We start from the raw sequence: 12,595 nt of genomic DNA, 5'->3' as shown, positions 1-12,595 counted from the left end.
GCTTCAGTGTAAGTTTAGTACAATAAACTTGCCAAATGCATAATGCAATAAACACTTGGCAGGTAACTACATCTATATATATGTCTAATATTATCTGATTTTAATTAAGTATATTAATTATAATAATAAGTGCTTTATTTCATCCATTGAAAATTCTCAAATAAAGCATAAGCATTTTAATTTTTAACTGTGTGGTGTTTCATTTCAAGTACATAAATAGAATATGCACATTTAAAATAGACTAAATATATCAGTATACAGACACACAAATACCACAACATTGATTTTATAAAAGTATTATGGTATTCATAAGCATACATTACCTACATAGTGCAGTTTTAACAGTTCAAAATATATAAGTATTATTGAAGCTGACTTAAAGCCTCCCTTTCCATAATCTTCTGTAACTCACCTGTACACGTAAAAAAATTGTCCCAGGCATAATATTTTCTGGCACAGATACAGAGTATGATGCATTGGAAAATACGGGGCTGTTGTCATCAATGTCTAGAACTTTAATGGTCAATGTTATTGTGGAACGTCGTTGATCTACTGCTCCATCTGCTGCTTCAACCACAAGTTCATAATTGTCCCTTGTTTCTCTGTCCAGCTTTACAGATGTATAGATACTGCCATTAGATGTTATGCGGAATATATTGTTCAAATTTACCAGGCTGTAACGAACCTGACCATTGACTCCAGCATCAGGATCTGTTGCCTAATGGAAACATTAAAAATAATCTGAAATTAATTAATGAATTTAAAAAAAAAGTAGAATGAACTTTGGTTGGCCAACAAAAACAAAGCTTTTAAAGAAATATATTACATGCAAGGGAACTAAATATGACAATCTTAACATAGAAATAATCCTGTTTCACTAGCAGCATAAATTAACCAGATCTGTAGTTTATTATTTTCATTAAGCAATCATAAGTTATAGTAACTTGAAAAATAAATTATATTAATGTACATTTTGTGGCCTACTGACATTTTCAAGTTATTTTTCTATTATAAACTGTAACCTATAACAAATGTACACGTTGATAAAGTTTAGTGCTGGTATTTACCCACCCCCACAAATTTTTTTTTAGGAGGTATATACTGGGGTGAGTAATGCAGAATAATGAAGTATATAGCATATTTACCCATTTACCATTCTTAGGTACCATCTTCCTATTATTGGCTTACAAATATATACACAGGCTCCCCCTTCTCTGAACAACAATAATACTCATAAAGAACAATTTAACACCTTCCATTGTTGCGTAACATGTATACGAGTAATCCCACATAAATTATGTTTTTACATTCCTTCTTTTTATTATGGGAAACCATATGAAAGCTTTTTCAGTAAAGATTATCACATTTTACAGGTTAATCAAGATAGCTTAACAAGATAGCTTATCCAGATTAACAGACATTTATAGCTCATTTGAGTTCATATTTGACAGGATTTGATAATACAATACAAATTTAATTCCAGTAAATGTCATGCATGCCTTAGCAAATTACTCGTATTCACATTCGTTGGGATTTTATTTTTTATTTTATTTTAAACAGACATTGTTTTAGCAATGCTTTAAAAGTACATAGGAAATTAGCAGGTTAATTGCACTCTTATTTGAAGAGTACATAACCAAAGCAAATATCCCACTGACTTTTACTTGATAGTGCATGAAGAGCAATTATTTTTAACTAAGATTCTACAGTTGATTATCACGATGGGTGCTGGTTAGTTACATGCACACACAGGCTTAGTCCTTTATTATGTATTATTGTGACATATTTATCAGAAAGCAGTGCCAAATCTGCCATTCTGTTTGCATCATATCAATAATACAGATGTAGCCATTCTTAATTGACCTTTCTCTGTCTTGTGTACTGTCATAAATCTAAAAAAAACCCTAATGATTTCCTTTGGATTTTTGTTTACTTAACATTGAATTATAGTAGAAAAATTGTGATAGGACTTGTCTGTGGAATGATGTTCGTGATTTAAGTAAGAAAAAGCAACACGCAGTTACTTTGCATATTTGCTTATCTCAATTATCACTGAATGCTTGGAAGATGAAATAATCTGAGTTTTAAATTAGCGGTTTATCCACACACTAAAAAAAGATAACGGGGACAAATGGACAAGATATCATATTTTTCAATAATTGCCATCCCTTCATACTTATCTATCTAAACTAGTTCGAAATCTTTGCAACCTTGAACCCTACACTAGTGATGTACCGAACTGTCCGCCGGCGAACAGTTCCCGGCGAACTTAGCGTGTTCGCGTTCGCCGCGGCGGGCGGACACATGCGCAGTTCGATCCGCCCCCTATTCGTCATCATTGGGCAAACTTTGACCCTGTGCCTCTCTGTCAGCAGACACATTCCAGCCAATCAGCAGCACTCCCTCCCTTCCACACCCTCCAACCTCCCTCCCAGCATCCATTTTCGATTCATTCTGAAGCTGCATGCTTAGTGAGAGGAGGGAAAGTTTAGCTGCTGCTGATTAGATAGGGAAATTGATAGCTAGGCTAGGGTATTCAGTGTCCACTACAATACTGAAGGACTAATCTCATCTCTGCTGTAAGGACAGCACCCCAAAAAGCCCTTTTTATGGCTAGAACATCAGGCTGCTTTTTTTTTTCCTGTGTAATCTAATTGCAGGTGCCTGCCTGCCAGCTTCTGTGTGAGGTTCACATTGGATACTGTGCCTACTTGCCCAGTGCCACCACTCATATCTGTTTTTACAATAGGTTAAGCTTTACATTTAAAAGAAATATTTTTTTTCACTGTAATAGAAGAGCAGTTGCCTGCCTGCCAGCTTCTGTGTCAGGTTGGATGCCTTGCCCATTTGCACAATCAGTGCCACCACTCATATCTGTTTTAACAATAGGTTAAGCTTTACATTTAAAATAAATAATTTTTTTTCACTGTAATAGAAGAGCAGTTGCCTGCCTGCCAGCTTCTGTGTCAGGTTGGATGCCTTGCCCATTTGCACAGCCAGTGCCACCACTCATATCTGTTTTAACAATAGGTTAAGCTGTACATTTAAAATAAATATTTTTTTTCACTGTAATAGAAGAGCAGTTGCCTGCCTGCCAGCTTCTGTGTCAGGTTGGATGCCTTGCCCATTTGCACAGTCAGTGCCACCACTCATATCTGTTTTAACAATAGGTTAAGCTTTACATTTAAAATAAATATTTTTTTTTCACTGTAATAGAAGAGCAGTTGCCTGCCTGCCAGCTTCTGTGTCAGGTTGGATGCCTTGCCCATTTGCACAGTCAGTGCCACCACTCATATCTGTTTTTACAATAGGTTAAGCTTTACATTTAAAATACATATATTTTTTTCACTGTAATAGAAGAGCAGTTAGTTGTCTGCAAGCGTCTGGGTGTCAGGCCTACTTCAGCGTGTGCTCTGCAGACCTGTGCCAGCGTGCTTTGACAGTTGCCAATCATATCTGGTGTCTCTTTAGCGTGCTTTTACAAAGAAAAAAGGTTTCCAGTGTAAGCTAATAGCAGCCAGTCAGTGTCCTTCAAGCGGCTCTGTCAGGCCTTCCTTCAGCGTGTGCCCTGCACAACCCTGCCAGCGTACTTTGACAGTTGCCACTCATATCTGGTGTCTCTATAGCGTGCTTTTACAAAGAAAAAAGTTTCCAGTGTAAGCTAATAGCAGCCAGTCAGTGTCCTTCAAGCGGCTCTGTCAGGCCTTCCTTCAGCGTGTGCTCTGCAGACCTGTGCCAGCGTGCTTTGACAGTTGCCAATCATATCTGGTGTCTCTATAGCGTGCTTTTACAAAGAAAAAAGGTTTCTAGTGTAAGCTAATAGCAGCCAGTCAGTGTCCTTCAAGCGGCTCTGTCAGTCCTTCCTTCAGCGTGTGCTCTGCAGACCTGTGCCAGTGCACATTGCCAATCATATCTGGTGTCTCTATAGCGTGCTTTTAAAACCAAATTTTTTTTTCACTGTTATAGATTGAATAGCAGTTACTTGTCTTCAAGCGGGTGTGTCAGGCCTACAGTGTGTGCTCTGCAGAACTGTTCAAGTGCACATTGCCAATCATATATGGTGTCTCTATAGCGTGCTTTTACAAAGAAAAAAAGGTTTCTAGTGTAAGCTAATAGCAGCCAGTCAGTGTCCTTCAAGCGGCTCTGTCAGTCCTTCCTTCAGCGTGTGCTCTCCAGAACTGTTCCAGTGCACATTGCCAATCATATCTGGTGTCTCTATAGCGTGCTTTTAAAACCAAATTTTTTTTTTCACTGTTATAGATTGAATAGCAGTTACTTGTCTTCAAGCGGGTGTGTCAGGCCTACAGTGTGTGCTCTGCAGAACTGTTACAGTTCACATTGCCAATCATATCTGGTGGCACATTAGCTTGCCCGCACAGTGCCCCAAATTTCAAGTAAGAGGACCGACCAAGCATCTTCTTCCATCTCCCTGTTACATAAATCAATGCCATATCCATAGAAATTGTAGAGAATATCCAGGATAGTTTTACAGGGCCAAATCATGTCGCCTGTTGAAAGAGGTGACCTTGCTCGGGTCCCAGGTGTGCGGTTCCTAAAATGGCTGCCATATACACGTCCACTGATAGGAGACGCGGAAGGTATTAAACTGATATGAACAATACTCCACTCCTATCAGTAGGTCCGTCCCATTGTGATTTATGCCCCCCACCCACCGCGCAGGGATGGGGGCCGGGGGGAGGAAAGTAGGCCCCCCATTGTGATTTATGGCCCCCACCCACCGCGCAGGGGTGGGGGCCGAGGGGGGAGGACAGTAGGTCCCCCCATTGTGATTTATGGCCCCCACCCACCGCGTAGGGGTTGGGGAGGACAGTAGCTCCCCCCAGTGTGTATCATGGGCTTTGAGGACAGGTGTCAATCCATACCTGCCAAGTGACCCTATGTAGGGGTAACAGTCCCTATTCTGCTCTGTGTCAGTATGTATCATGGTCTCTGTGGACGGGGAACAGTCTCTATTCTGCTCTGTGTCAGTGTGTATCATGGTCTCTGTGGACGGTGAACAGTCTCTATTCTGCTCTGTGTCAGTGTGTATCATGGTCTCTGTGGACAGGGAACAGTCTCTATTCTGCTCTGTGTCAGTGTGTATCAGGGGCTTTGAGGACAGGTGTCAATCCATACCTGCCAAGTGACCCTATGTAGGGGGGACAGTCTCTATTCTGCTCTGTGTCAGTGTGTATCATGGTCTCTGTGGACGGTGAACAGTCTCTATTCTGCTCTGTGTCAGTGTGTATCATGGTCTCTGTGGACAGGGAACAGTCTCTATTCTGCTCTGTGTCAGTGTGTATCAGGTGCTTTGAGGACAGGTGTCAATCCATACCTGCCAAGTGACCCTATGTAGGGGGGACAGTCTCTATTCTGCTCTGTGTCAGTGTGTATCATGGTCTCTGTGGACAGGGAACAGTCTCTATTCTGCTCTGTGTCAGTGTGTATCAGGGGTTTTGAGGACAGGTGTCAATCCATATCTGCCAAGTGACCCTATGTAGGAGGAACAGTCCCTATTCTGCTCTGTGTCAGTGTGTATCAGGGGTTTTGAGGACAGGTGTCAATCCATATCTGCCAAGTTACCCTATGTAGGGGGAACAGTCTCTATTCTGCTCTGTGTCAGTGTGTATCAGGGATCATTAGGATAGGTGTCAATCCATATCTGCCAAGTGACCCTATGTAGGGGGAACAGTCCCTATTCCGCTCTGTGTCAGTGTGTATCAGGGATTTGACTATCTTTATTCAGATTCAAAAATTACAATTCCAGGAAAAATTTTACAAACATTTACAAGAACATGTTATGCACATCATAGAAACAATGTAAACCTCTTTAAAGCCACAAACTTAAGACAAAAAATACGTACACACAATGTGTAAGGGTTTGAAAGAATATTCTGAATACTTACATGTTTACTTTATCGTTTGTTTGATTTTTGTGAACCATATATAAACTACAAGCAGCGTGAAAACTATAAAAACTCAAGTGGCCATGCTGATCAAATTAAATAGTATGCTTTACACAGCGTATAAGGGTGATGTCACAGCACAACGGGAATGTAACAGGGGAAGAGGTGAAAGTCATCCTCCCCCTCCCACGACCCCGTCATATCTGCCAAGTGACCCTATGTAGGGGTAACAGTCTCTATTCTGCTCTGTGTCAGTGTGTATCATGATCTCTGAGGACGGGGAACAGTCTCTATTCTGCTCTGTGTCAGTGTGTATCAGGGGCTTTGAGGACAGGTGTCAATGTTAGGTGATTTCTGCCCTTTATGGATTAAAAGCAGACTCTGCATCAACTGTGCAATTTTCCATGGGAGTTTTGCCATGGATCCCCTCCGGCATGCCACAGTCCAGATGTTAGTCCCCTTGAAACAACTTTTCCATCACTTTTGTGGCCGGAAAGAGTCCCTGTTGGTTTTAAAATTCGCCTGCCCATTGAAGTCAATGGCGGTTCGCGCGGTTCGCGCGGTTCGCCGGTTCGCGAACATTTGCGGAAGTTCGCGTTCGCCGTTCGCGAACCGAAAATGTTGGGTTCGCGACAACACTACCCTACACCGTTTACTTCAAAATGCACTGAAAATGTCACTTAATTGTTTAAAGAGAAGCTCAAAATTAAATAGAATTTGACTTCACCCCCCCTCCCCTTTCGTACCATGTTATCAATTGAACTAACAAACAAAAATGTGACGTTTAAATATTTATTTAACAAAATATACACATGTTTTAACTCCTTAAGGACCGGACTGTTTTTGCGATGTTGTACATTTGCGACCAGACCTCTTTTTATACTTTTGTGGTGTTTGTGTTTAGCTGTAATTTTCCACTCTCTCATTTACTGTTCCCATATAAATTATATATTGTTTTTTTCAGGACAAAAAGGGCTATTTTTACATACCATTATTTATATAATCTCATGAAATTTAATTAAAAAAAAAAATTATGAAAAATTGAAAAAAATAATTTTTTTTAACTTTTACTTGAAAAATCTTTTACTCATCTACAAAAGCTAATGAAAAAAAACTGTTAAATAGATTCAAAATGTTGTCCTGAGTTTAAAAATACCCAGTGTTTACATGCTTTTTTTTGTTGCAAGTTATAGGGCTAAAAGTACAAGTAGGATATTAAGGTTTAAAAACATAAATTTTTAAAATTTATCAATAGTGACACTGTAACACTCTTACCTGTCATAAATCTCTGAATAACACCTCAAATGTACATATTTTTTTAAAAGTAGACAACCCAGGGTATTCAATATGGGGTATGTCCAGTCTTTTTTAGTAGCCACTTAGTCACAAACACTGGCCAAAGTTAGCGTTTATATTTGTTTGTGTGTGAAAAAGTAAAAAACTAAATTGAACGCTAATTTTGTCCAGTGTTTGTGACTAAGTGGCTACTAAAAAAGACTGGACATACCCCATTTGCAATACCTTGGGTTGTCTTCTTTTGCAAATGGTATGCCATCATGGGGGTAATTCTCATTCCTGGGCTACCATACGCTCTCAAAGGCAACGTAACCAACCTGGCCATTTTCAATGTAAAAATTTTTGACCCATATATTTGACCCTGTAACTTTAAAAAAAAAGTACATGGGGGGGTACTGTTATACTTGGGAGACTTCGCCGAACTCAAATATTAGTGTTTCAAAACAGGAAAACGTATCACAACAATTATATCATCAGTAAAAGTGCTGTTTGTGTGTGAAAAATGCAAAAAAAGTCACTTTCACTGACAATATCATTGCTGTGATATGTTTTACTGTTTTGAATCACTAATTTTTGTATTCAGCAAAGTCTCCCGAGTAAAACAGTACCCCCCCATGTACAGATTTTAGGGTGTCATAGAAAGTTACATGGTAAAATATAGTGCTAGCAAATTAAATTCTCTGGACTTTCGGCCTGGGTTGTCAGGCAGGTCCCTCAAATTGCAATCAATAAAATTACTTAATTATATAAAAATATTACATAAATTTGCACGTAGAATTTAAATATATATGCATTAAAAACCAAAGAAAAGAAAATGTTACTTGCGCTTTTTCCTTAATCCCTATGTATATTTAGACAAATGGAGGTCATTTAGTTGCTCCAATGGCCAGGCGGGCATCCCTCCAATGGCCATTGGAGCAACTAAATGACCTCCATTTGTCTAAATATACATAGGGATTAAGGAAAAAGCGCAAGTAACATTTTCTTTTCTTTGGTTTTTACTACATATTGGGGCTGATGTGTGTTGTAGTCCTTGCTGCTTTAGCGCAGGACTTCTCTTTTTGTATTTGTATTTACTTTGTATCACACAGCCTGGTTACAATGCTGCTACCCATCCCATGTGTTCCCTATTAAGGGTTAATAAGTAAAGGGGTGTATATAAAAAATACCCCTTTCTGTCTCATTAAAGATATCTTTGCCAGAAGCTCAAGGAAGCAGGCTGAAGGGTCAGTGTTAGGACCCGCTTAGGGGGGGTCTGCCTTGACGTTGGCAGGCGGGCATCCCTCCAATGGCCATTGGAGCAACTAAATTACCTCCATTTGTCTAAATATACATAGGGATTAAGGAAAAAGCGCAAGTAACATTTTCTTTTCTTTGGTTTTTACTACATATTGGGGCTGATGTGTGTTGTAGTCCTTGCTGCTTTAGCGCAGGACTTCTCTTTTTGTATTTAAATATATATGCATACTTATATATTTGAAGTCTACGTGTATATTTATATAATTACTTATGTAATTTTGTATATGGAGATGTATATTTCGTATTTTTATTTATTTATATATACATAGATATATATACAATTTCATTCAAAGTGTATTTTGATATAAATATATATATTACTTTCAAAATACAGTTAGAATAAAATTTCGTATAGATATATTATTTTTAAATTTTTTAAATTTACTTATTATTTGTGTTTTATAATATATATATATATATATATATATATATATATATAGTTATATATATTATATATATGTGTGTACTTTAATTATAAGTGTATTTTTATATTAATATATCTATATATTAATATAAAAATACACTTAGTATGGCATTATATATATGATATATAGACATATATTATATAGATATATATGTCTATATATCATATTTATATACACATACATAATTGAGCGATCACATGGCCCCAGGAGTCCTAATCCACCATGGGGAGACTGTCTGGACTGCAGGCAGTCTCCTCACACCTGGAGCACCGCTGATCGCCGCCGGGGGAACGACGGCGATCGGGTAAGTACATCTGACCGTTGTGACGGTTCAGGACCATCAGCGGTCGGCAACACAAAAATGCAGATGACGGTCCTGAACCATCGCCGGTCCTTAAGGGGTTAATGTATATGTATTATGCAGTTATTAAAGATTCTAGTCTATAGAGTCATGTCAAGTCTATTCTATCTTAATATGCAGAAAATTATCTGAACTTCTGAAGGTGGCAAGAATATATACCAATCAGTTTTACACGTATACCATATATAAATATATAAACATTCAGAACAAATCTATGATATGAACAATGCACAATAAACAATAAAATCTAGCACACTCAATCATTCACTAAACAGCAGGATAAAGGCAACAAGTAAATAAGTTAGTAAACTTCATAACACAGGTGGAAAGATCAAGGATAGGTCCTGGCTACGGATGAAATGCAAGAGTGCACATATCAGAGGCACTGGAAGCAGCTACGTAAAGGCTGACAGCACTGACAACTATAATGGTGCTATATAAATACCATAATAATAATAATAATAATAATTATAATAATACTGAGCAGATGCACCAGAGAAGCAGAGACTAAAATAATAAATGCCCTGTTTACCATAGAACCATCCAAGGTGTATGCGCAGCTGCAGGGTAACCACATCATATCAATCTAAAACCCACCCAATAGCATAGCAGAGACTGAATAGTACTGGAATGCCATCTGTGAGAAAGAAGCATCACATAACACCTAGGAGATATCCAACAAAAAGTATCCCACACGAAGAGTTAGTAAGCCCCAGGACCTGAAATGATCCACACCTACTGAATAAAAAAAATAACAATGCTACATGAATGCCTATCAGCACAAAATCAACCAGTTGCTAGCAACAGGCTCCCACCTTCACTGACTAACACAAGGCAGAACAATAGAGGTCATGTAGGACCTTCACAAATAAATAACACCATCTAACTACCGACTTGTCTTTCCCCCTTACAACATGGAATGTCCAGTCAAGCATCATAGTCTCCAAGATCGATCGAATATGAATCAGAATGTAAGCAATACTCAAAAGGAAATTGTAAACAACAACAGAGGATCAAAACACCAACTGCTGGTAGATCAAGCAATCACATGTGTTTCTAAGACCAGACAGGCCAATCTGTGCACAACCTGAATTAACTACAGGTAAGTCTATGACACAAACCCACACACATGGATACTGGAATGCTTGGCCGTATACTAGGTCAGCAAGACCCTAAAAGCCTTCATCAAGAGCTCAATAGGCAATAGGAAAACAACACAAGTTAACATCAAATTTGGCATATACCAAGGTGATGCATGATCTGTAATGCTATGCTGTATAGGCCGCAATCCCTTTAGGCAGATCAGTAATCACCTACTCAACATGGATGGCATCAAGCTGTATGCCAAACGTATGTGGGACATTGACCCACTGAGCCACCTAACTAAGATATACCTCAAGGACATTGAAATGTCGTCCGGACTAGATATGTGTAAGTGGATGATCACAAAAAGTGAAGTGCAAGTAGGAGATGTAGAGAAAAGCTATAAGTACCTGAGGGTACCACAAACACATGGCAACCACGAGGAAGAGGCAAGGAGGATAGCAATATCCAAGTACATCCAAAATACAGGACTGAAAGACAGCAGTGAGGCACTAATCCTAGCAATACAGGAACAGGCACTCATAACAAAATCAATAAAAGCTTTGGTCTACTACACAAGACAGGACACAAGGTGAAGACTGTGCAAATAGACCTCTGAGAAATACCAGCACACAGTAGTCAGGTGCAAGATGTTAGAAGGGACGGCATACACTTAGAAGCACAACAGACATTTCTGGGATTGTGTACCGAAATGTATGCACAGAATATGGGCTGGACCTAATTAAGTCCAGATGGGAGATAATACAAAGAGTAGTTGAAAATGACAGGGCTAAGATCCTGTGGGACTTTCCGATCCAGACTGACAAGCAAGTAGTGGTGATAGACAAGAAACAGAGGACTGCATTGGTGGTAGACAGGGCAATACCTAGTGGCCATAATGTCAGGAAGAAAGAACATGAGGAAATGGACAAATACCAAGGACTGAAAGAGGTGGTAGAAAGTGGAGGTGGTAGTAGTTCCAGTAGGAGCACTCTGGTGACCCCTAAATTTGAGGTGTGGCTTCTGCAGATTCCAGGTGCTGTCCATAACCCTCAGACTCCCAGTCTTCTGGTAGAGGACCAGAGAATGAGGACTACAAACAAATTATATGCCACCTAGAGGGGCGAGAAAGTAATTTTATATGTAGTATAATATACATGGATGCCTATATTATATAATATTATATATACAGTAAGTATTAAATTTAAAGTTAGTGTACAATATACTGTTAAAATATAATTTGCTATATGACTGTACATTGTTTTATTATTATGAACAAAAAAAACTATTCCATATACAATTGATAGGATAAATATTAATGTTTTCATTTGCTTTGTTTCAATTGCTATTTTAACCTGTTTAATTTATCCTAGGTAGCATTAGTATGTTTGACATGTTTGACATGTTTGACATGTTTGACATGCAATTAATGTAATTTTCAAACAGACTTATAGGGAGTGCGTCAGGAACAAACTCTACATGTCATAGAAATTGGTCGGGAACAGGTATCCTTATATTTTCAGCTTACTGTCCAAGTCAGTCCCAAAAGTATATTTTACACACACAATCACAATAAAGTAAGAACTGGCTTGTTTAGGCAGCAAGTAGAAGAAACGGCAATGGTTGGTACTGCAGGTAGCAATGACAAGTGAGTTGTTTTTTAACATAAAACATATAATTTACTTTCATACAGTGAAACTAATATAACCCATGGTATTGTATTTCCATGTCTGATTTTTTTTGCTGGAACTATCAAATTAATAGTGATGTGTTTTGTTTTAATGAAGCTGAAAGAAAAATATTGCTATAATAAATATATATATATATGTGTGTGTATAGTATATGTATTCCCAAAATCAATTGTGAACAGTTTCAATTATATTTTCTAAGTGCACAAATATTTCAAATCTTCCTTGACAAACAAAATATTTCAGGAATGAAAGACTGGTATTTGCTTTTTCTGAAGTAGGAGAGCACTGTGTAAATGAACAATACAATGAACACATGATAATATACTTAACTTTAACCTTTTTGTGACCTAAAATTAGATTGAAAAAAAAAATACCTTTTTGTATTAAAATGGATTTCTAAATGAAAGCATACAGAAGTATACATCCAGGTTTCTAGTGTATTACCCTTTTACAATATAGTTTACATTTTTTTCTAAATCAAAAAATAAAACATGCTCAGCTTTGTTGAGCAAATATTTTCTCTCAGAAATAGAG

The 12,595-nt window shown here is 38.1% G+C and overlaps 1 protein-coding gene across 1 annotated transcript in view; it reads right to left on the bottom strand.

Annotated features, from left to right (window-relative positions):
- PCDH15 (protocadherin related 15) overlaps positions 1-12,595 on the bottom strand; it is a 1,410,242-nt gene that overhangs the window by 455,892 nt on the left and 941,755 nt on the right. Inside the window, exon 19 of the mRNA XM_063435339.1 lies at positions 413-718. Coding sequence (XP_063291409.1) covers positions 413-718 — 306 coding nt within the window. The remainder of the gene's footprint in view (positions 1-412; positions 719-12,595) is intronic.

This window comes from Pelobates fuscus, chromosome 10 (genome assembly GCF_036172605.1).
Source record: "Pelobates fuscus isolate aPelFus1 chromosome 10, aPelFus1.pri, whole genome shotgun sequence".
NCBI classification, from domain to species: Eukaryota; Metazoa; Chordata; class Amphibia; order Anura; family Pelobatidae; genus Pelobates; species Pelobates fuscus.
The sequence above is the reverse complement of the archived record's forward strand: the minus strand, read 5'-3'. Positions and strand labels throughout refer to the sequence as shown.